We start from the raw sequence: 26,114 nt of genomic DNA on the forward strand, positions 1-26,114 counted from the left end.
AGAACCTTATAGAATTACAGTAATAAAGATTATGCCATCAGGTTTCAGTTATGTTCACTAAGTGACAAATTCCATCATATTTTAAATACAGTATTTGTTTGGTGCAAAATCTGAAAATGGCCAGTGTATTATCCCATTTTAAAATTTGTGTGTTCTTAGGCTATATGCTCTTCTCTTAGTCCTAACATTTTAATGCTTATAGAAGAGAGTTAATGAATTTTTTTTAATCTATGTATTTTAATAGCAAAATGTACACAATCATTTGTTTTAGGTTTTTGAACTATTTGCAGAAACTTCATATTTAACACCACTACCAATGCACGTAATAAACAATGGCCCTTAATTCACTTACCACAAACAAACAAACCAAATTAAAACTCCTGTAATAAAAAACTATGAAGATTTACTATAGGGTAAATCAAATACGGGTGAAAAATTGTAGTTTATTGAAACTCATAACTCAAAAAATATAAGATGCTGTAGTGTACAATATGTTACACAACGCACCCTTAGGTGCACATTCAAGTCAAGTAAGAACTCCATCTTTCCCCAAACCCTGGTACCCTAGTATTTGTTTCATATACAATCATGCACACTTACTTTGCAAGAGGAAGCCCCCAGTATTCTGAGGTGTTAATTAGCACCAAAAACAGCACATTTCATTTAAAAAAAATGAAACTGGGGAGCTAAATTAACTTAGCTAATACTTTTTGACAGACACATTCATGGAATTAAACAGCCTAACCTAACCTAAACAGTGTGTGTACTGTACCAGTTTCTGTTATAGTTTGCAATTCTCCCCATATAGCAGTAGTGGAGAAGCCAGTTTCTAAACGAACTACTTATGTACTTCCTACACAAAGTTCATCTGACTTTTTTGTTGGAAATAAGCCTATAAGGGGTGTGGAAAATCTGGATCTTTCAAGGACAACTACTGGTCGTAAGTAATGGAGTTGTTTTAAGGCAAGGTCTCCACAGTCTGTTAGTGCCTTGTCCAATATGGCCCTCAAGTTTTCTAAAGAAGGGATAGATGTCGACTCTGTTGATAATAAAGGCTGCATTTCTGTTAACTGCCCATGCACTGCAGGTCCATGATTTTGGGGTATGCTTACTTCTGTGTTTTCACACACAAAGTTGTCTACTATCACACTCCTTTGTAAGTCTCTATCTTTTTGTAAGACACCACCTATTTGAAATTGTTCTGGGGACTCCCATTCATCATCATCATCATCATCTTTTTCCTCACTTTCCTGAATAAATTTTAGAAATGAGGATTCAAATCCCATTGGTTTATATGCCTTTAAATCAAATGGTCTGGACAATGAATGCTTCTGAACCTTGTTTCTTGTGGGGTGGAGTGAATTTTTTTTAGCATTCTGATTGCTGTGTTGCCAGCCTTCTGTCTCTTTCTCCCTTGGTAACTGCAAAGGTAAACTGTTAAAATAAGAACTGTTTTCTCTACTTTCAGGTAAACCTTCAGTTTTACACAAAGGCTCCGTTATACTACATTCTTCAAAACAACTGGTTTTTGAACTATGGTTATATTTTAAAGTGCCTGAATACAAAAAAGCACCCGTGTCAAAAACCACATTATTTGCTGCACTCCTATTTTGATTTTCATTGCCAGTATCTTGATGATCATAAGCAGTGTTTGGTACACGATGTTTTCCATTTTCATGCAGGTTGTCTGTGTGCATTGTATTTTCCTTTTTAAACTCTCTGGGTTCCTCTTTATTTAACGATAGTTCTGTTTCCGAAGAGGGTTCCTTTTTAACCATTGTACCACTTTTAACACAAACTACCAGTTTCTCAGTCTGTTGTTCTATATACATATTGGTCATCTGATGTGTGCGTTTATAATGCCTCACAATACTGCTTTCCAATTTTACTACAGATAGACACCCTTGAACCATGCAAGGGTACTGAGTCTGGTTAGATTTCTCTCTGCACATTTTCAGGGCTTCCTCCTTTGTTTTAAAATGAATCAAATGTTTTTCTTTATTTTTGCCAATTTTCTTAGATTTTTCTTTTATCTGCTTCTCATTCTCATTTATATCATACTGATCTTTCAAACAGTCTTGTTCATTTTTATCATTAAGCAGATTATCCTGCTCCTTTTTATGTTTTCCAAGGAGACTACCATAATATTCACTATGGCGGAAATATACATGTTGAGAGTAATGGCTGTAATTTGTAAAAATCCTATCACAGCCATTAAGGTCACAATGAATTTCAAAGTCTTTGTTTAGTTCTTCTTCATTAGCATGCTGTTCTATCAAGTGATGCTTTAGCTTGTTAAAAGTATGAAATACAGCAGGACATTGAGGCTGGTTACATCGAAATCTTGCAGATTCCATTTCAGAAAGCACTTTTTGATCCTCTAACTGATCAAGGTTATGAAAGTCACTGCAATGCTTAGCAAGAGCCTTAGAACATAAAAAGCGTTTACTACATTCTTTGTATTTGCATGCAAATATTTTTTTACATTTGACAAGTTCCCTTTTTGTTCTTGCTTTGTCTTTTTCTAAACAAAGCTGTTCTTTGTTATACTGATGTACAGTTCTATAGTGACGAATCAAGCCTTTCTGATTGGTAAAGGCAGAGTTGCAACTTTTATGAATACAATGGAATGGTTTGTGGTACTTATGCAATATATAACATAAATTTCCTTTGGCAACTGTTCTTTTACTTCCTCTCCCCTCTCTTGCTTCCAATTCTTCCCTGTGGCTGTTTAGTGAGGATATTTTAGAGGGTTTTCCAGTTACATTACTATCTGTGTCTTCACTGGATTCCAAATCAGTTTCAGAACTACACTCTTCCTTCTTCGGGTGACACAGCTGCTCAGCAGATTGCTCAGTTTGTTCAGTATGCTCTTCATCTCTATTAGTACAGAAACCAGGCGTTGAAACTGCATTATTTTTTAGCTTGCCCTCTGCACATGCACCTATGTGCTCACATTTTTCATTAGCAAACAGCTTGTGAGTTATCTTCTCATTGCCAATTTGATGTTTGTTTCTATAATGAATTCTAAGGTGTGTTTTTCTTGTAAATGATCTTTGACAAATATGGCATTTAAATGGTGAATACCGATGTTGAAACATATTTAACTGAAGAACTTTTTCCTTGGAATAATTATGTTTTTTAACATAATGCATTAAGAGAGCTTCTCTGGTCACAAACTCATATTTACAGCCTTGACGTTCACAGAAAAATGGTTTAGCTGCCAGTTGAGTGAGATACTGTGTAGGTAAGTTGTCTTGTTGATCTTGAAAATGAAGTTCTGAGGTAGTTTCATTGACAACTGATTGAGGACACTTGGCATCATTTGATGGATATGACTGTAATGACCCTAAAAAAGGCTTGTGTGTTAAAGTGGAAGAATTTGCAGTAAAGTTAGACTTTAAACTTAAATGTTTCAAGCCCAACAGAAGTTCCAACATGGCATCTTCAGTATTTGGCACCGTAGAACCTTCATAAAAGGAAGTTTCTGGGGAAGAACAAATTTCTTCCTTGAGACAATTTTTTCTTTTAGAATTTGTATTACAATACAGACTTTCTGGAGAGTCAGTATTTGTATCCGAATTATGCCTAAGATCTGCACTAAGATCTCCAGTAGTTTTGCTGTTTTGACTATCATTGATTAGATTAAAAATATCTTTAGCTTTGATCCCCATCTTTTTTTTATGTTTGAAATGGTATGGATGAACCCTTCGAAGATGTTTTTGCATACCTCTGGCATTTTTGTATGTTGAACTACATCCTTCAAAACCACAGGTAATTTTTTTCCCATCAAAACAAACTGCCACATGGGAGCATTGTTGTTTTAAACCAGAAGGGTGAAAGACTCCCTGTTGGGATATTAGGCTACCAGGAATTGTTTGATTCTGAGTTATTGTTTCTATCAAAGGGGATGCCTGCTTTTTGGTTACTACAGTAGTGGTTCTGTGGCTCCCAAAATAAACACTACAGTTGCTTTCGCTATCAGTTTCGTCATTGTCAGAGACAGCTTCTTCCTTAATCTGTAGGATTTCTTGAGAACTTGTTGAGCCCACAGACAAAGTAAGATTTTCATATGGACTAAAATTATCTGCTTGATCAACCAGTTGAGACTCAGGAAGATAACTGCAACTGTCTTTTGAAATAGGCTCTTCAAGTTTAACTGATGTCTCCTTCACTTCTCCATTTGATAATGTAATATTATGCATTACAAGGTGATTCTGAAATTCTGTTTTTGAATAATAGAACTTTTTGCAACCAAGAAAGTTACATGTGTATGATGCATCCCTAAAATGCTGAGCTTCATGGTGGTAAAGCTGCCCCAAGTCACTGAAAACTATGTTGCAGCCATTTAATTCACACTTATAACGTAGATCTTCATGCATTTGTTTGTGATTTAATAATTCATTAACAGACCCAAATCTAGCATAACAATCCATAGACACACACATGTAAGGCTGAGGACCACAATGCACTCGTTCGTGCTCCTGCAGATGAAAGGATGTCATGAAGTGACGTCGGCAAAAAGCACACTTCTCTCTTCTGTTTTTCATATCCAAGTAGTGTTTTGCATTTTCATCATTGTTTTGATGTTCAGCCTTTAGATGTACACTTAAATATTTAAATTGCTTAAATACTCTAGAGCAGTCTGTGCCAGGACATGGATATATGTCTCTGTCTTGCAGATGGTAATTTTCTAATTGGCTAAATGTGACATATTCATGTATGTCACTTTTGTCTTTTTCAGATGATTGTGGTTGCTGCTGCTTTTCCTCTGGTGATGCAGAAGGGTTTCTGGATGTACTAGTCTTTTGTGGTGATCTCTCTTTTTTCAACAGTATTTTCTTTTTTGGTCTGTATGTTCTACTAGGTGGCATTTTAACATGCTCCATTACATGTGGTACAAAAAATTCCTTTCTCTTGAACTTTTTTGTACACACTGGGCATGTATAAATACCATCTTCCATGTGCATCTTAGAATGATGTAGTATTCTAGCCTCTATACATTCCCTTTTGCATAACACACAGAAGAATTTGTATTGGAGCCATCTCTGGTATCTTTCAGAAGATCCGATTGGCTTTTTCACTCTTGTTTTCTCCTTAGGTTGATGTGTTGCCTCTTTTCCTCCTTCATAGTATTTATGTTCTTTAGTCTCATCACAATCACTCAAAAGAGTTTCTAACAAGTCAGTTTCATTGACTGACATATCATTACAACTTGCATCGTCTTCAGAATCAGAAGCGTCTTTCCCTAAGAGTTTAAGACAATGCCGTTTTAAAGTCTTCCAGTCCCAAAATTCAGGATCAAATGGCCAATACGCTTTTAAAGCTAACAGAAGCTCACAACGTAGTGAGTTGGGAACCAGTGCATTTTCTTCATCAAATTTCTGATCTGGTTGCAAATGCAATTCTTCCAGCACATTGTATCCATCCAAACTTGGCTCGAGCAAAAACTCAGTGAGCTGACATGCTCTTCTAACTTCAAGATCCACTGGTAAAAGGCATGCAATTGTTTTACATACAGATGTCTTCATTTCATCATTTCCATTTGATCTGATCTGAAGCGCTCTCACACATAACAAAATAGACACAGCAAGACCTGCTTCTTCTGCCTGTGTGGAAAAATACAAACAAAAGTTATTTTTCATTTTTTTGATAGATGCATTCTTCCCTGAATCACACACTGTGGAACAACTGTATCTACATCTTGAAGTCTGCCTAAAGCTAGAAGTGATGTTTAGAATAGCTATAATAAAACTCTTAGCAGAATAGGCAAATTGGCAGCAGAAAAAATTCCAAATGGAGAAATTTGGGAGAACAAAGACACACTTGCACACTAAATTCTATAAAATCAAAAATTAGATATTGAAAAGAACTATTAGGCACTTTTAAAATAAATACTGATGGGTTTGCAAGTATAATCTTGTATGTTATGCCCTTATAAATTCTAACTTACTTAGCTATTGAGCTTCTACCATTTCTCTTGGCAAACTCTCACTGGCCCCCACCTCCACTGTTGTTTTCTTCTAATAATCTAATTTTTCTTTGGCGAATTTCATTCCATCATTCCTAGTAATACACAACAATTCCACTTTGTCCTTAGAATTCATTCTAATATTTGTAAAATTGTAGTTTGGTCAAATTATATACATTTCTTTTATTTTCTCTCCTTATAAGTTAACTCCTTAATCATTTTAGTTGGTCTTCTTTGAATTTCCTCCAACTGTTTTTCAAGCTTTGTCAACTACGTACACCCCTGGACAAGCAACTGGGATCCACTTCTCCTGTGGATAGTGGTGATTTCTTTTTTTTTTTTTTTGGGGGGGGGGGGGGAGGGGAATGTCAGGGGATAATAGACACCTGAAGTTCACCCTCCATTCCATATGCTATTATGTTGTGACAGTTCCTGCTTTACCTTGGTGGGTCTTATGCTTATTGGCGGATTTGTTCGTCTTGGAGCTTCACCGCAGCCCTCAGCTTGGCCGTTTTTCTGAATTCACAGTCCAGGTCGATGACTCCTGTGTCTGACCAGGAGTTGGGAGGATTTGGGGGGAACCCGGGCCCGCCCTCTACTCCGGGTTCCAGCCCAGGGCCCTGTGGAATGCAGCTGTCTAGAGTGCCTCCTGGAACAGCTGTGTGACAGCTACAACTCCCTGGACTACTTCCCCATGGCCTCCTCCCAACACCTTCTTTATCCTCACCATAGGACCTTCCTCCTGGTGTCTGATAATGCTTGTACACCTGAATCCTCTAACAGTCCGCATTCTCACTCTCAGCTCCTAGTGCCTCTTGCTCCCAGATCCTCACACGTACACCACAAACTGAAGTGAGCTCCTTTTTAAAACCCAGGAGCCCTGATTAGCCTGCCTTAATTGATTCTAGCAGCTTCTTGATCGGCTGCAGGTGTTCTAATCAGCCTGTCTTAATTGTCTCCAGAAGGTTCCTGATTGTTCTGGAACCTTCCCTGTTACCTTACCCAGGGAAAAGGGACCTACTTAGCCTGGGGCTAATATATCTGCCTTCTATTATTCTCCTATAGCCATCTGGCCCGACCCTGTCACATATCCCACCCCTGCTCAACACTACGGGGTTGGGCAACTTGGGACGTCAGGCAGTGTACTCGTGACAAGCCATCTGCATTGCCATGGTGGCTTCTAGCCCGGTGTAGTATGGTGAATTGGAAAGGTTGTAGGGACAGGAACCATCTGGTCACCCTTGCGTTCTTCCCTTTATTTCGCTGCATCCACTGGAGAGGTGCATGGTCGGTCACAAGGGTAAACCGTCGTCCCAGAAGATAATAACGTAGTGTTTCCATGGCCCATTTCACAGCTAGGCACTCTCTTTCAACCATGGCATACTTCTGCTCTCTCAGGAGGAGTTTTCTGCTGCGGTAGAGGATTGGGTGTTCTTCATCTCCGACCATCTGCGATAGAACAGCTCCCAATCCTACTTCAGATACATCTGTTTGTAAAATGAATTCTTTGTTGAAGTCTGGGGCTTTAAGCACGGGGTTACTGCAGAGGGCTGTCTGTAGATCCATGAATGCTTTCTCTGCGGCATCTGTCCACTTCACCATGTCTGGACCCAGGCTTTTATCAGGTCTGTCAGGGGACTCGCTCTGGTAGCAAAATGGGGAATAAATCATCAGTAGTACCCTACCACACCCACAAATGCCCGGACTTGCTTTTTCTGATTCGGCCGGGGCCAATTTTGGATAGCCTCTAGTTTGTTTAGTTGGGGCTTGACAATGCCCCTTCCCACAATGTAGCCAAGGTATTTAGCCTCGGCTAGCCCTATAGCACACTTGGCTGGGTTTGCTGTGAGGCCAGCCTGTCCTAGCATGTCCAGAACCGCTTCCACCTTTCCTAAGCAGGTTTCCCAGTCGGGGGTGTGAATAATCACATCATCCAGGTATGCCGCTGCATAACTTCTATGGGGCCGTAGGAGCTTGTCCATAAGACGCTGGAAAGAAGTGGTTCGGGACTATTTAGAAAAGCTGGACAAGCACAAGTCCATGGGGCTGGATGCGTTGCATCCGAGAGTGCTAAAGGAGTTGGTGGATGTGACTGCAGAGCCATTGGCCATTATCTTTGAAAACTCATGGCGATCGGGGGAAGTCCCAGACGACTGGAAAAAGGCTAATGTAGTGCCCATCTTTAAAAAAGGGAAGGAGGAGGATCCTGGGAACTACAGGCCAGTCAGCCTCACCTCAGTCTCTGGAAAAACCATGGAGCAGGTCCTCAAGGAATCAATTCTGAAGCACTTAGAGGAGAGGAAAGTGATCAGGAACAGTCAGCACGGGTTCACCGAGGGCAAGTCATGCCTGACTAATCTAATTGCCTTCTATGACGAGATAACTGGCTCTGTGGATGAAGGGAAAGCAGTGGACGTGTTGTTCCTTGACTTTAGCAAAGCTTTTGACACGGTCTCCCACAGTATTCTTGTCAGCAAGTTAAAGAAGTATGGGCTGGATGAATGGACTATAAGGTGGATAGAAAGCTGGCTAGATTGTCGGGCTCAACGGGTAGTGATCAATGGCTCCATGTCTAGTTGGCAGCCGGTATCAAGTGGAGTGCCCCAAGGGTCGGTTCTGGGGCCGGTTTTGTTCAATATCTTCATAAATGATCTGGAGGATGGTGTGGATTGCATCCTTAGCAAGTTTGCAGATGACACTAAACTGGGAGGAGAGGTAGATACGCTGGAGGGTAGGGATAGGATACAGAGGGCCCTAGACAAATTGGAGGATTGGGCCAAAATAAATCTGATGAGGTTCAACAAGGACAAGTGCAGAGTCCTGCACTTAGGACGAAAGAATCCAATGCACAGCTACAGACTAGGGACCGAATGGCTCGGCAGCAGTTCTGCAGAAAAGGACCTAGGGGTTACAGTGGACGAGAAGCTGGATATGAGTCAACAGTGTGCCCTTGTTGCCAAGAAGGCCAATGGCATTTTGGGATATATAAGTAGGGGCATTGCCAGCAGATCGAGGGACGTGATCGTTCCCCTCTATTCGACACTGGTGAGGCCTCATCTGGAGTACTGAGTCCAGTTTTGGGCCCCACACTACAAGAAGGAGGTGGAAAAATTGGAAAGAGTCCAGCGGAGGGCAACAAAAATGATTAGGGGACTGGAACACATGACATATGAGGAGAGGCTGAGGGAACTGGGGATGTTTAGTCTGCGGAAGAGAAGAATGAGGGGGGATTTGATAGCTGCTTTCAACTACCTGAAAGGGGGTTCTAAAGAGGATGGCTCTAGACTGTTCTCAGTGGTAGCAGATGACAGAACAAGGAGTAATGGTCTCAAGTTGTAGTGTGGGAGATTTAGGTTGGATATTAGGAAAAACTTTTTCACTAGGAGGGTGGTGAAACACTGGAATGCGTTACCTAGGGAGGTGGCGGAATCTCCTTCCTTAGGAGTTTTTAAGGTCAGGCTTGACAAAGCCCTGGCTGGGATGATTTAATTGGGGATCGGTCCTGCTTTGAGCAGGGGGCTGGACTAGATGACCTCCTGAGGTCCCTTCCAACCCTGATATTCTACGATTCTATGATCTATGAAGGTGGCAAGTGCCCCATGCAGTCCAAAAGGAAGAACAGTACATTGAAACGGACCCTCTGGTGTACAGAATGCCGTCTTTTCTTTCACATCGTTGGCAAGGGGAATCTGCCAGTATCCCTTTGTTAAATCAAGGCTGGTCAAAAATCGGGCATTGCCCAGGCGGTCAACTAACTCATCGATACGGGGTATGCATCGAATTTGGATATCTCATTTAGCCCGCGAAAGTCATTACAAAACCTTGTGGTGCCATCGGGTTTGGGCACCAACACAATCGGGCTTGACCACTGACTGTGGAACTCTTCGATGACTCCCAGCTCCAACATCCTTTTTACCTCTGCCTTGATCTCCTCCCTTTTTGCTGCAGAGACCCGATAGGGCCTTAAAGTTACCTTTGCCCCAGGGTCTGTGATAATGTGGTGATATGCTTTGGTGGTCCGGCCTGGTTTGGCTGAAAACACCTCCTGGTATCGGCTGATCATCTCAGTTACCTCCTTCTGGTTTGGTGTCAGATAAGTGGATATCCTGATCTGCTCCTGCATATTATTTCCCTGCATTGGGGTCTCTTGGTCCACTATACAAGCCTCTCGTCGGTGCCAAGGCTTTAAGACGTTAATGTGATAAATTTGTTCTTGTTTCTGGCGTCCTGGCTGCCACACCTTGTAGGTTACTTCCCCCACGGGTTCAACCACCTCATAGGGCCCCTGCCACTGGGCCAGAAGCTTGCTTTCTGCTGTGGGTACCAACATCATCACCCAATCCCCTGGTTGGACCTGTTGGACTTTTGCCTGGCGCTTGGAATGGGTTTGCTGGGCCTCCTGCGCCTTTTCCAAATGTTCCCATACAATAGGGGTGACCCGGGCTATCCGTTCTCGCATCTGCAACACATGGTCAGTTATATTTCTCCCCTCATTGGGTTTCTCTTCCCAGATTTCTTTTGCAATATCTAGTATGCCACAGGGGTGGCGTCCGTATAATAATTCAAAGGGGGAAAACCCAGTTGAGGCCTGAGGTACCTCCCAGATTGCAAACATAAGGTAGGGTAGTAGGGTGTCCCAATCATTCCCGTCCCGCCTTACCACTTTCCCTATCATTGCCTTGAGGGTTCGGTTAAACCTTTCTACCAGCCCATTGGTCTGCGGATGATAGACTGAAGTTCTCAGGGTATGTATATGGAGCAGCGTACAGAGGTCCTCCTTTTGCTTCGACATAAATGGGGTACCTTGGTCTGTTAATATCTCCTTTGGTAGCCCCACTCGGGCAAAGATCCCCACCAACTCTTTAGCTATCGTTTTAGAGGCCGTGTTCCGCAGGGGGACGGCTTCTGGATTATGCTACTCGCTACCCAGAACGATAAGTATATATTGGTGGCCCCGGGCTGTCTTCTCCAGGGGTCCCACTAGATCCATGGCTATTCGCTAGAAGGGGACCTCTATGATGGGAAGGGGTACTAAAGATGCCCTCAGGGGACGGGGACTGTGCAGCTGACACTCCGGGCAGGACGCACAGTACCTCCGCACTTCATGTACTCTGGGCCAGAAGAATGGTCGCAGGACCCTTGCCAGGGTCTTCTCTACCCCCAAATGCTCCCAAAAAAAGAGGACTATGGGCCAGATTTAATACAGCATTCTGGTGTCATTGAGTTACTAGGATCTGCTGTACCTTTTGCCCCTGTATTGGTGCAACCCGGTATAAGAGATTCTTCTTCATTATGAAGTAGGGTCCTGGTCCCTGGGTTTTCCCTTCCACGGGAACTCCATCTATTTTGGTCACCTCCTTCCTAATGTTCTCGTACCGTGGGTCTTCAGCCTGGTACCGTCCAAAATTTCCTCTCCCGGGGCTAATCTGCCCGAGATGTAGGGGGCCAGTCTCTGTTGTCTCTACTGGTTCAGAGGCGTTAGGGTGTGGGTCAGACTCAGGTGCTTCTCCCTCCTGGGTGACCTCCTTTTCAGCTGCTCGGGTCCGCCTTCCTACGAGAGCGACCCTCTGGCTTTGGGCCAGTATTCGGGTTCCCAAGGCCTTAGCTGCCCTTCTTTCCCTTTTCGTCTTTCTATGCTGTCTGGGAGTGGAGAACAAATCTGGGGATATTTCAGAGAAGGTTGGGGGTTGACAGTCTACTGTGGATGCCTCACTACTTTCAGGGCTTCCCCCTTTCTCCAATTCCCCTACCAGGAGTAAGTCTCCAAACCCTGGGAAGTCCCTCCCTATGAGCACTGGGTATGGGAGTTTAGGGACTACACCTGCTGCTACCTCAGTAGTGTTCCCCTGAATCTCGATTTTTACTGGGATGGTGGGGTAATAACCAACTGTTCCATGGACGCATGTCATCCCCGTACGCTTAGCCCACAGCAGCTGACTACGCTTCACAAGCTTCCCCGAGACAAGCGTGATAGCACTCCCCAAATCAACCAGTGCTGTGGTCTCTACCCCATTTAGCTTCACTGGTCTAGTGTACATATGTGGGGTTAGTGAGACCCCCACAAGGTGGATTAGGAAGTATGGGTCTGCCCAATTCCCTAGGTTACACTGCATAGGCTCCTTGGCATTAGGACACTGTGCAGCTATGTGTCCCCACTCCCTGTAGGCGTAACATCTGTATGGAGCCCTAGGCATTCCCTGGTCTCTTGGTTTGGGTAGTCTAACATCACGATCCTCTTCCCCCTCAGTGCTCCGACTCTTTGTGGCATCTGGTGGGCCTTCAGCCCCTCTCTTTTTCCACCTGGGTTCTCCTGGTGGCCCAGTCACCCGAGCTCTAGGGCTTGGTGCTACTAGTTTAACCCAGGGTGCTTCTTCCTTAACTGGTCGGGTCAGCTCCCTCGCCATCCTTCGCCCTTCTACCAGCGTGACAACTTCGTCATAGGTGGAGGGTTCGTTCTGGCTTACCCAGTTGCAAAGGTCTGGCAGTAGTCCTCTCATGTACTGGTCGATGACTAAAACCTCTAGTATCTCCTCCGGACTCCGGGACTCAGTTCGTAACCACTTTCATGTGAGATGGATGAGGTCATATAATTGGGACCACGAGGTTTTGTTTTCCTGGTACCTCCACTCATGATATTGCTGGGCCCGCACTGCGGTCGTTACCCCAGATCTGGCCAGGATCTCTGCTTTCACTTGGGGGTAGTCTGCCGCAACCTCTTCAGGCAAATCATAGTAGGCCTTCTGGGCCTCCCCACACAGGAATGGAGCGAGGATGCCAGACCACTGTTCTCGGAGGCAAGCCTCCCGCAGGGCTGTCCTCTCAAAGGCCAGGAGGTATGCCTCTACATCATCCTCCCACGTCGTTTTCTGCAGCCAATTGCTGGCCCGCACGATCTGCGTCCCTTCATGGCCATGGTTCAGCTCTGTAAGGGTCTTTACCTGGTTTACCAGTTCCCGCAACATAGCCCGGTCTTGAGCAGGCTGGTCCATCAGCAGGCGATTAGTCTCTTGCTGCAGCCGCACTGACTCCTGTTAGGTGGCTGCTTGCCCTCCTGCTGGGCAGCTGTGGCTTGTATCAGTGCCCACACTACCTCCTCCATTGTGGTGAAAAAAATAATAAAAGTAGACCCTCTTCCCCCCCCCACCCCCCTTCCAAACACCTTCCTTCTTCCGCCGCGCTGTGGACACCAGCTCCCACTTCTGACACCAGTTGTGACAAAGTTCCTGCTCTACCTTGGTGGGTCTTGTGTTTATTGGCGGATTTGCTTGCCTTGGAGCTTCACGGCACCCCTCAGCTTGGCCGTTTTTCTGAATTCACAGTCCAGGTCGATGACTCCTGTGTCTGATCAGGAGTTGGGAGGAACCCGGGCCCGCCCTATACTCCGGGTTCCAGCCCAGGGCCCTGTGGAATGCAGCTGTCTAGAGTGCCTCCTGGAACAGCTGTGTGACAGCTACAACTCCCTGGGCTACTTCCCCATGGCCTCCTCCCAACACCTTCTTTATCCTCACCATAGGACCCTCCTCCTGGTATCTGATAATGCTTGTACACCTGAATCCTCTAACAGTCCGCATTCTCACTCTCAGCTCCTAGTGCCTCTTGCTCCCAGATCCTCACACGCACACCACAAACTGAAGTGAACTCCTTTTTAAAACCCAGGTGCCCTAATTAGCCTGCCTTAATTGATTCTAGCAGCTTCTTGATTGGCCGCAGGTGTTCTAATTAGCCTGTCTTAATTGTCTCCAGAAGGTTCCTGATTGTTCTGGAACCTTCCTTGTTACCTTACCCAGGGAAAAGGGACCTACTTAGCCTGGGGCTAATATATCTGCCTTCTATTACTCTCCTATAGCCATCTGGCCCGATCCTGTCACAATGTATATTCCCATATGCAAAGTCAATTTTGTTTGGCTATACAGCAAAGAATCATTTTACTAACTCTCCCCAAAATCTGTAATCAGGCTGGCTCTGTGAACGAGGGTGTGATCCTGGTACACAGAAATTGGTAATGTTGATGCCCTTCCACCCCCCAATTCCTTTTAAGAGAGACATTGAGGAGTGGTGATCTACTAAGGTCAGTGGGCATCCTCTGACTACATCAGTATAAACTTTTAAGAAAGACTGCAGTCCATCCCAAGCCCTTTCATGGCTTACATCCTCCAGTCTGTGAATCACTTGTTTGTTTTTCCTCTCAAGAGGATGCACTCCCTTAATACTCAAATTAACAGCCACAGAGTTCAAGGCCAGCAGGAACCATTAGATCATTTCATCTGACCTCCAACATGTTATAGCCCATTACATTTTACTCAGTTACTCCTATATTAAGACCAATAAATTGCACTGGGCTAAAACATAACTTGTGTTTGACTGCAGCGTGTTTTCCATCCAGTCTTGATCTGAAGACATCAGAGATGGAGAATCCACCACTTCCCTTGGTAGTTACTTCCATTGGATAATCACCTCACTGTTAAAATGTGTTCCTCTTTTCCAATGCGAATGTGCCTGGCTTCAGCTTCCAGTCATTGATTCTTGTTATGCCCTTCTCCACTAGATTAAAGAGCCCTTTAGTAGCTGGTGTTTTCTACCATTACAATATTTGTACACTGTAGTCATCTCAATCTCCTTTTTGATAAACTGAACAGACTGAGCTCTTTAAGTCTCATACTGTAAGGCATTTTCTTCAGCCCTTGAATAGTTTTTGTCTGCAACCTCTCCAAGTCTTCAACATCCTTTTTAAAATGGGGGTCTCACCAATGCCGGATACAGAAATAAAATAATGGCCCTAACTCCTACTCTTGTTTATATATCTAAGGGCCATATTAGCCCTTTTTTCCACTGACTGACAACAGGCGCTCTTGATGAATGCCTTGTCTATTTTGACCCCCTAAATCCTTTTCATTGTCACTGCTTTCCAGGATACATTCCCCTACTCTGTAGGTATGACCTACGTTCCTTGTTACTAGATGCATAACTTTGCATTTGGATGTGTTAAAACTCGCTTGACTAGGTCCAGTTTACCAAGTGATCCAGATGACTCTGTGTGACTACTCAGTTCTAGTCAGCATTATTTACCATTACACCAAACTGTCAAAGTGATTTCATATTTACTTCCAGTTCATCAGTGAAATTGTTGAATAGCATTGTGCCTACTACTGATCCCTTCAAAACCCAACTATAAACACTCCACTGACTACTTTGAGATGTCAGCCAGTTCATAATCCAAATAATGTGTGCTTTACTGATAGTGTACAGTGTTAATTTTTTAATCAAAATATTCTGCAGTACTAACTCAAATGCCTTACCAAAGTCTAAATATATTACACATATGCAGTTACCTTTATCAACCAAACTAGTAATCTCCCCAAAGAATGAAATCAGCTTTGACAAGATTCGCTCCCCCCTTCCGACATAAAACCGTGCTGACTGGTGGTATTATCCTATTTTTTAATTCTTTATTAACTGAATCCCATATCAGTTTTTTCCATTATTTCATCCAGGACTTATAGCAGGTTAACTGGACTATAGTTACACAGGTCATCCCACTTGCCCTTCTTGAATACTGGCACAACATTAGCACTCCTCCAGTCTTCTGGAATTTCCTCAGTATTCCAAGATTTATTAAAAATGTGTTTAGTCGCAGGTTACCTAGTGCTTTGTTTAATTAAGGGTAACAGAAAAATGAATGCAAACATGTATATTTAGTTGTAGGTGTAGATGTAGGAAATAGTTTCCTGGTATGGTAGGCCAGTTAAATACAAAGAGCAGCATCTGGGGTGGTAGGTCCTCATAGCTGGGATGTAGCATTTCCCTCGCCTTCTTTAAGGGTGACTAGGTGTGGCACAGTTCATAGGGCAAAGGGTTTGTAGGTAAGAAATAAGCACCCTTCTTGTAAATAAGGCATCGACCTCCCTCTCCCATCAAAGGGGCAGACTTTGATTTGCAGGGATTCCCAAGCACTTTTATGAGACTTGGTGGTAATTCCTGGGTAGCGGCATACTAAGGATCTTGGCCTTAGAATGAAGGCTCGCATCAGGTGTGATTAAATGGGCTGGTTATGTCCTGGAATTTTTGAGAGGGTTTGGATGTAAGCCAATAGGAAAGAGGGTCTGGAACAGCCCCTCACAGGCCATCTTCCCTCTTAGCTGTTGTCGGGACAAGTGGTGTCTGAGGTTATTTTGTTAGTCTCTAAGGTGCCACAAGTACTCCTTTTCTTTTTGCGAATACAGACTAACACGGCTGCTACTCTGAAACCTGTTATTTTGTTGGAATTACCATTCCTAATTGTACTTTTGAATAAAGTTGTGGCCATTTAGCCAAAAATTCCAAGTATCTGCATCTTCACTGACCCATTCCCCTTTGCAAATAATAATTATGCTAGTAATCACAGTTGTTGCTCAGATGAACATGTGGCAAACAGCCGTAAAATAGTATTTTTTTTTATGACTGTGGCTGATGTTTGTCTGTCCTTTATGTAGTAGTGCAAATATTTTCTATTTTTGCCGTGACACCCACAAATGTTAGCAAATCAATATCTTCTGAGCAATTAATGTACTTTAAAATATTGTTAAAAATATAGTGAGAATGTGTAAACAATTTATCTGTATGCAGATTTTAAAATTTGGTATATTTCCAGGTGAACAAAGACAAAAATGGAAAACAATGTTTCGATAAACTGACATAAGAATGTGTTTCTAGGTACAAAGTACTTAACTGCACTTCTTGTAAATATGGTAACTAAATAAATATCTAACTAAGATGTATTAGAGCGAAATACTGATAACAAGTAACTGATCATGTTAATGATCTGATTTAATTCTATTGTTGTATCGCAGTATTGTTGTAGCCATGCTGGTCCCAGAATATTAGCGAGACATGGTGGGTGAGGTAAATATATTTTATTGGACCAACTTCTGTTGATGAGAGAGACAAGCTTTTTAGCTTACAGAGAGTCTGGAAGAAGCCTGAAAGCATGTCTCTCACCAACAGAAGTTGGTTAAATAAAAGATATTAGCTCACCCACCATGTCTCGCTAATTCTAAGCGCATATAAACACACTTGTACATATATACACATATATATGTATGCTAAAATATTTAAATTATTCTTGTGTCATACTTGATCTCTATACTATTTCCTACAAAAGCTTATTAAAAGATTAAAGTTTGCAAAGTCAAGAACTTAAAAGTTGGGAAATACCCAGATGAAGACTGCCTGTGTGACATTCATTCTCCCCCATTTGTGTCTAACTACAGGATCATATTCTATTTTTTTTCCCCCATGAGGGAAAATAATGCTCAGTGAATGAAGCAGCTGTTCAATATTTCTTTTCAAACACATAAACCAACCTGTGGCCTTATTTGCTGCCTATTCAAACCCTGCACTGAAAAAGGAATTTTTAGATTTCTTCATGGACTTTTGTGCACTGCACTTACCCTCTGTAGTATCTGAGCCTCCACAAACGTTAATTTACCTTCATAACACACCTGCTAACCCTTGACTGCACTGGAAAGTTTTTGCTATAAACTAAGGTGTGAATTTAAAAACTGCTATAGTTCATAGAATCATAGAATAACAGAGTTGGAAGGGACCTCTGGAGGCCATCTAGTCCAACCCCCTGCCCAGAGCAGGACCAATCCCAACTAAATCATCCCAGCCAGGGCTTTGTCAAGCCTGACCTTAAAAACTTCTAAGGAAGGGGATTCCACCACCTCCTAGGTATCGCATTCCAGTGTTTCACCACCCTCCTAGTGAAAAAGTTTTTCCTAATATCCAACCTAAATCTCCCACACTGCAACTTGAGACCATTACTCCTTGTCCTGTTGTCTGCTATCACTGAGAACAGTCTAGATCCATCCTCTTTGGAACCTCCTTTCAGGTAGTTAAAAGTAGCTATCAAATCCCCCCTCATTCTTCTCTTCCGTAGACTAAACAATCCCAGTTCCCTCAGCCTCTCCTCATAAGTCATGTGTTCCAGACCCCTAATCATTTTTGTTGCCCTTCGCTGGACTCTCTCAAATTTCTCCACATCCTTCTTGTAGTGTGGGGCCCAAAACTGGACACAGTACTCCAGATGAGGCCTCACCAGTGTCGAATAGAGGGGAATGATCACGTCCCTCGATCTGCTGGCAATGCCCCTACTTATACATCCCAAAATGCCATTGGCCTTCTTGGCAACAAGCGCACACTGTTATACCAGTATCAACCCTCACATGGCCATTCCTATCCTAATATGGAGTGGCTTTTTTCAGCTTAGTTTAAGCCACTTCCCAAGCGATATAAACTAATTTAATTTTTTTTTTAAAGCCTCTCTTGTACTGAAATAAGAGTGTCTACAAAGGTGGCTATATCATTATATCTGGTAAAACTTTTCCAGGCAGATAAGGCTTCAGATACAGAAATATTAGTTCCATTTTACAGCTGGGGAACTCAATAAGAGAGACCGAGACCAAAATTTATGGAATGGTCCATGAATTTTGGGTGCTCAACTTGAGACACCTACCCTTATTCTGAGGTGCCGAGTACCTCCAGCTCCCACTGTCTTCAGTAGGAGCTCTGAATGTTCATCCATTCTGAAAATCAGGCTGTCGGGTATCTCAAGCTGGGCACCAAGAAAATGAGGCATACGCTATTAGCAGTCACATCTGAAAATTCTTGTGTAAGTTACTTGCTTAGTAAAACAAAGGAAGTCTGTGGCGATTCCAAGAATAGACTACAGTACCCTTATGTCCCAGACCAGTACCTTAACCACGAGACCATCCATTTTCCTCTTGCTTTCCACTGCCTTTTTCATTACACATCATATGAAGTTAATGAGGTGGGGTCCTTGAGACAACAATCTCAACACTATACATCCCTGTCTCATTCCCTGAGTACAGTCCATCCTGTGCACTGAATAAGGCAGGGTTCAGTGTAAAAAAAAAATATTATGTGACCGTGTGCAGAATGAAGGTTGTACAGGCTATACACAGGCCCCTAACTGTGGCATTTCTTAACTTCTGAGTGCTTCCCTTTGCAACCTTTATTACATTTTTTTGTATGGAATGTCCTAGTTTTATTTAAATGAACAACCAACCAACCACATACTTTACCATGATTTGAACCTAGAGCCTCCACATTAACGTCAAACCTCTACCACTTAAGATGAAAGAGTAACTATTAGTTACTAGTGTTTAGCAGGCTGTTATCCTCTACCTGCACCAGCTGTTTCCTGTGGATTGTACAAGTGTTTTCTAGACAGCTACAGGAATTGGCATTCCTATTCTGGGAAAGGAATGTGGTCTAGCAGTTAGAGCAGAGAACAAAGAGAGGACTCCTGGGTGCACTGTGTTTGTTAATGATGTATTACATTTACATAGTACTTATACAACTGTGGATCTCAAAGGTGGCCATTAGAGACAAGCCATAGCATATTCATTCAGAGAAGTGTTGCGGTTAAGTAGATGAAGCTTGGGTGTGCCATATCAGAGACCTCGGTTTTATTCTTAGCTCTGTCAGAAGGTATCTTGTGCAACCTTTCAGATTGTCACTTTCCCCTCATTTTACAAATGAGGGGAATGATACTTCCCTTCCTCCTCCTAGGCCTACTCAATAGGTTGTGATGTGCACAGAATTTACCTTAGTCAGAAGAAGAGATAAGGCTACAATTTATGGTCTCCTGGCTCCCAGGCAAGTGCACACTTAGGCCACAGGATATCTCAATGAGAAAAAGCACCAGTAGCAGCAGCAGTTTTCTGTGTCCCATTTTGAGTTCTAGTTCTGTGCTAGATATCCACATGATGCAGGAAACTCAGTGGAATCTGGTACGCACAGTGAGTTGGAACATTCAGAAAATTAAGATACATGTATCAAGTTCTACTTTGCATGTGCAAATGATTGCTTTTCAGCATCTAAATCAATGAAAACTGGATGGCACATCTCTAACCTCAGGACAACCCTCAGACCTAATTTCAATTTTCTCCAATATACAAAGATGTTAGAGCAATTCAAAAAATGGTCAGAAAACGTTACCATTAGCAATCAGCCTATTTTTTGTACCCTTGTCCTCAAAAGTGTTTAACTTATTCTTTGCTAATTCCTTCCCCCACAAAAGATCCAGTCTGAGGCAAAGAACAAGTATGGAAAATTTCAGTCCAAACAGCTGAAATATGTCAAAAGTTATAAGCATTTGGAAACAAAGGATTATAATAGAAAGTATTAAGATACCTTAACTATAGGCATAACTATTGCTTTGCCTATTAGTGTCCCACCATATTTGTCACCTTTAAACTACACAATTCCAGTCTTCCATCTCCCCTCATGCAGAAATCTTCCCGGGCCTATAATAATTTTTTGTTGCCCATCTCTAGCATCCTTCTATTACTTTTTACAGTTATAGTGGAGGGAGGGGGGGATTTACAATTAATTTAGAACCCAGCAAAGTACATAGCTCAAATGCATTACCTTGCATTTATCAGCAGTGAAATCCATCTGCCATCATGCTACCTGGCTTTAACTCAAATCCTGTCTGAAATTCCTCAGTCTTCTTTAATCTTGACTAACCTAAATGACTCATCTTCAAATTTTACCACCTCATTGTTTACCACCTTTTCCAGCTCCTTATTGCACATTTTGAACATCAGTATATAGTATACATCTTGGGCCCACGCCATTAAGCTTTTGGGAAAAAAGGGAACAATGCTCACTTTAAAAATTATATTATTACAACTGTACTTCAAAGCAGAGCTGCATTTTAAGATTAGTGAGTATGGCACTGTGGTGTATTTGCTCTTGTTCGAGGAAACGTTAGTTGAGCAATCTATGAGAAATGTGCCCAGGTATTACACTGATAGGTGCATTACAAATGTATGTAATAATTATGAAGTATGTTTATGACTTCTGTTGGAATTATGTTTTTTAAAAATCTTCAGTTATTCAATTTGTTAGTCTCTAATGTGCCACAAGTCCTCCTTTTCTTTTTGCAGATACAGACTAACACAGCTGCTACTCTGAAACCTGTCAAATATTATTGTTATAACAAAGCAACAAATTAAGTTATGTTCTATGGTGCAATTTGTACATGGACTCAATAATAAAATGAAATTAACAGCAGCAGACTGCAACATAAATTACTTACTTCAGATTGTATGACTCTAATAAGGAAGAATAAGTGTTGTAGCGTTTTAGCTATAATGCCAAACTGCCGACATCTCTCCAAAAAAGAATCTAAAGAAGGATCAATTCTTCTTTGCAACTTGCTCCAGAATAGAGTCAGCTCCCTGTGAAAAGAGTTCAAAGCAGATTGTAAACATAATGCAAGGTGAGGAAACTATGTGAGATTTGTCTAAAATCTCCACAATGTAGCTTTAAGGGTTAACACAATATTAACTACTGGGGAAAAATCCATATTGCCTGATATTAATCAGGCCCCTACCTCTTAGGCAGCTAACATAAGGTTAGTACTGTTAAGGTTACTCTTATTAAACAGAAATCAGAACAAAACCTACCAGCTTGCTATTCTCTCTTCAAGCATGAAAGAGAGTGGGTTCTTTAAAGATAGTTTGCTCTCCCAAAGCACCTTCCCAGATGCATGCTCCAATCATTAGGCTACAGAGTTACTCTCATGCGCATGTACTCTCTCTAGCCCAAATGACTCAGAAAGCATGCACAAGCATGAGAATGACTCTGTAGTCTAGTGGTTAGAGGACGTGGGAGACCCAGGATCCAGTCCCCCTGCTCTGATGACTAAATATTTATGTAAAGTAGAACAGCTTCAACTGGAGAAACAGAGGGAGCCTCACATCAGAATATTCTATATCCCAGCAGTTAGGGCACTCACCTGAGAAGTGGCAGATCTTCATTCAAATTCCTTCTCCCCCTCAGGTGGAGAAGGGACTTGAATTGGGGGTCTCCCACATCCTAAGTAAGCCCCAAGTTAAAAGTTATGAGGAAGGTCCTCCTCCTCCACCCCGTTTGTGTGAACTCACCTGAGGGCCCAATCCTGTACTTGACCTTTGAGAACACCTACTGGATCAAGCCCCACATGCAACTAAGGTGCTCAGCCACCCTGATTTCTGAATCGCTCTGGGACTCAGGCAGAAAATAAGTATTTGGATGCCTAGAGGGAGGCAGTAGAGCACTTGCCCAAAGGCAGAAACACAGGTGCCTAAAGAACTTTTACTGCAAAACTTTAGGCACCTAGTGAATTTAGGAGCCTACAGTGTTTAGTTGGTTGGGAACTGCAGTGATGCCAGCAGCAGGATGTAGGCACCTAACACCTTTTGTGTATTCAAGGCCTATATTCTTCGCTCCAGCTGACATTAGGTATCCTGGATCCAGGCAGGGCCAGGAAAGACCTGTTTCAATTCTGAAGCCCGCTTCAGAGAGCTAAACTAAAGAAACCTGTGCCAAAGTCAATGCTCACCACCACATCCACAGCAAGGGGCCTGTCAGAGGAGAGTTCTTCAGTGTTGATGGACCATCAGTGCTGGAAAACAGCCTCATGCTTCCTCCAGCAGTGAAAGGACCTTAAAGAATCTTTGCCATGTTGGCGCCTTGGAAGTGGTTGATTCATTTGATCCCTCCCCAGCCTCTGATGCCAAGCCTCCTTCAGACGCCAGGAGGCCTCCTCTTTCCCCTGACCTGAAGCATAAAGCCAAGAGCATGTTTCGAATTCCCCCAGCACTGAATGTGTTTATTCCCAGAAAGCAGCGGCAGCACACATTCAGGGACACAGGAAGCTATGTTGCTGATCCAGATTCACCAGTGCTACGGGCCCCATCAGCTCATTTTTGTGCCACTGGATATCCCCAGATGTCAGCTTTGAGGCGAAGACCATTCCCTGTACCAGTGCCGTCTGGTTTCAAATCAGCTCCATTCAGATCCTTCCCGGATCCAGACAAGGAGGATTCTTCTTCCGGGTCTTAGTTATGTACAGTTGGCCTGCCACCATACGAGGTGGCTTATCGGACAGGAATTCTCTCATTTCCATGGGATCTGCTTCCTCTACAATCTCTCTCAGGTTTGTTGTGGGAGATTACAACATGCACTAATGTCATTGGGCTGACATCCCCTTGGATGATGGATCTCTAATGCCCTAGAGAGCCTTCAAATTGTAAACGCAGGAAGGCCAAGCCCGCTATTTTCTTGCCCGTCAGACTCTCCCAGACCTGCATCTCCTCTTTTTACAGTTTCTCTAATCCTTATAAAGAAAAGGAGTACTTGTGGCACCTTAGAGACTAACTAATTTATTTGAGCATGAGCTTTCGTGAGCTACAGCTCACTTCATCGGATGCATACCGTGGAAACTCCGATGAAGTGAGCTGTAGTTCACGAAAGCTCATGCTCAAATAAATTGGTTAGTCTCTAAGGTGCCACAAGTACTCCTTTTCTTTTTGCGAATACAGACTAACACGGCTGTTACTCCGAAATCTAATCCTTATGGAGCTACCAAATCCACCTGGATCACTGGGTAATAGCAAAGACTAGCTGCCATGGAATGTTGATGTGGCACCAGATAAGGAGGGTGCTATGTCAATATTAGAGAACACCACTTTTTGTTGTTTTTTTTGGGATAGGTAGCGTTGTACCCATGTTGGTCCCAGGATATTAGAGAGACAAGGTGGGTAAGATCTTTTATATTTTATTGGACCAGCATCTGCTGATGACAGAGACATTGTTTCAAGCTTACACAGAGCTCAAAAGTGTGTTTCTCGCACCAAAAGTCAGTCCAATAAAAACATATTACCTCATGCACTCTCTCTCTTTTTTTTTTTTAAAATAGCTTCAGATCAAGAGAGTGGCAAAGTCATCTTGCCAGTGAATGAGGGTGTCCTACAGCTTGCTAGAGACAATGCCTAATTCCATACCTTCTACACCTCTACCCCGATACAACGTGGTCCTCCGGAGACAAAAAATCTCACCGCATTATAGGTGAGACTGCGTTATATTCAACTTGCTTTGGCCCCCCCATTCCTTGTTCCCTGACCGCCCCCTTCAGAGACACCCATCCCTAATCACCCCCAGGACCTCACCCCCACCCAACCCCCCTGCTCCCTGTCCCCTGACTGCTCCGACCCCTATCCACACCCCCCGCCCTGACAGGTGCTCACTGGTAGCAGCGGGAAGCGGAGCAACACAGCCCCAGCCCGCTCCTCTCCGCTACCTCCCAGCTGCGGTGTTCCACTTCCTGCTGCTGGTGAGTGCAGGGAGGTTGGGGAAAGGACACCCCCCCTATTCACCTGCGGCGGGAAGCAGAGCGCTGCGGCTTGGAGCTGGAGGAGTGGAGCGAGCTGGGGCCAGGCTGCTACGCTTCCGCTGCTGCTGGTGAGTGCAGGGGGGATCCGTTCCCCCAAACCCCCTCCCCTGAGCAACACTGCTGGGGCCGGGGAAGCGGAGCAGGCTGCTCCCAGCCCCCCACTAATCCCCCGGGCCACTCTGGGACTGCGGGGCCCCCAAAAGTGCCCTCTCACAGCTCCTGCCTCCCAGACCCTGGGGGTGGGGAGGAGCCCCTGACAGCCCCTGAGACCCACTGCCCCTTATCCAACCCCTTGGCCCCAGCCTGGCCCGGCCCCCTTAACACGCTGCTCAGAGCAGTGAGTCAGAGCTTTACCACATTGTATGTGAACCCGCATTATATCAGGTTGTGTTATATCGGGGTAGAGCTGTATCTCCAAGAAAGATAGGCTGTAGTAAGCACTTCAATATTTTAGGGTATTTTTTCACCACCCTATTCCGAAACTCGACTGTGCCGCCAAGAAGTCCTTACATTCTGTACTTTCTGATAAAGGGAAGAATCTGGACACAGTTAGCCAGAAGATCATTTTGGGGACACATTAGGTATGTGGACAGCCAATTATCAAGCTAAAATGGCATGTAATCACTACAACCTCTGGGAAAATATACCAGCCATTACTTCAGTATCTCCATTAGGAGAAGACGACGACTACTTATTTATTTATTATTGTGTGTGTATGTGTGTGGTGACGCATGTACTCAAAGCGGCTTTTGAAAGGTCAGTGGCTCAGGCACATAACTCCAACACTACTGTTGGCTTTGCTAATTAGGGATAATGTGTGGATTCACAGGTTTATGCAGAAGAATTTACTTTTAATGGGATGGGTCTTTGAAGGGCTCTTGGCTGGGGGCTTCTCTGAATTCTAGGCTGCAGGTTTCTCTGGAGTCTTCTCTGCCGTCTTAAAGAGAGTGTCCAAGAAAGTTTGGACAGATGGTCTCGACTCCTTGTAAATTTCTCTGCAGCAGCTATACATGTTGGATATGTCCCTATTCACAGATGCACTGTGTCCAATGTTGGGGTGGTGTTCCTCAAACAGGGACATGGCAGCTTCCAAATGTTGAAATGCCTCAGCCAACACTTTTGTTGTCAAGACTTTACAGGCAGGAGTCTCAGCAGTGGGTGCATCTTCTTCCTCTGCCACCTTCTGCTTTTCTAATTCAATTATGTCCTCATTAGTTAATTCCTCACAATGTGATGCCAGCAACTCATCAACATCCTCTGGTTCAACATCTAAAGTTGAGTTCTTTGCCCATCTCAGCAACTACTTGGGTCACCTCTTCAACAGTGCCTGTGAATCCTTGGAAATCAGACACAAAGTCAGGACACAATTTTTTCAAATGCCATTCAAATTGGATTGTTTCACCTCATTCCATGCCTCACCAATGTTCTTAACTGCATGGTAAATGTTGAAGCCCTTCCAGAATTCCTTCAGAGTTGGTCCACCTTGCTTCTCAGTTGCCCTGATGGCCTGGGCAATTGTGCTCCTGAGATAGTAGGCCTTGAAGGATGCAATTACCCGCTGGTCCATGAGGTGCAACAATGAGGTGGTGTTTGGGGGCAGAAACACCACTTTGACGTCAGGATGCATGTTGTCAAGGGTGGTTGGATGACCAGGAGCATTGTCGAGGATTAACAGTACTTTAAATGCAAGATTGTTGTTGCTGAAATAGCTCCTGACACTTGGCACAAAATGATGATTAAACCAATTCTCAAAAATGTTATTGACCCATGCCTTAGGATTGGATTTCCGTATCACTGGGAGAAATGCCCTGGAATATCCCTTGAAAGCCCTGGGTTTTTCCGACCAGTAAACAAGCAAGGGTTTGAGTTTAAAGTCACCTTCAGCATTTGCACTGAGCAAAAGAGCGAGCCTTTCCT

General features: G+C 43.4%; 1 protein-coding gene across 6 annotated transcripts in view; it reads right to left on the reverse strand.

Annotated features, from left to right (window-relative positions):
* Window positions 1-423: 423 nt before the first annotated feature.
* The window catches only part of RLF (RLF zinc finger), a 101,577-nt gene continuing 75,886 nt past the window's right edge, over window positions 424-26,114 (reverse strand). For 5 of the 6 annotated variants that reach the window (XM_077838084.1, XM_077838083.1, XM_077838088.1 and 2 more), the window contains 2 exons: window positions 21,078-21,219; window positions 424-5,609 (listed from right to left, as the gene is read on the reverse strand). In XM_077838084.1, the coding sequence (XP_077694210.1) occupies window positions 843-5,609; window positions 21,078-21,219 (4,909 nt within the window). In that variant the 3' untranslated portion in view covers window positions 424-842. Of the gene's footprint in view, window positions 5,610-21,077; window positions 21,220-22,364; window positions 22,510-26,114 lie in introns of those variants that run through there. The other variant, XM_077838089.1, reaches the window with a different exon arrangement.

Source organism: Eretmochelys imbricata, chromosome 19 (assembly GCF_965152235.1).
Source record: "Eretmochelys imbricata isolate rEreImb1 chromosome 19, rEreImb1.hap1, whole genome shotgun sequence".
Classification (NCBI taxonomy): Eukaryota; Metazoa; Chordata; order Testudines; family Cheloniidae; genus Eretmochelys; species Eretmochelys imbricata.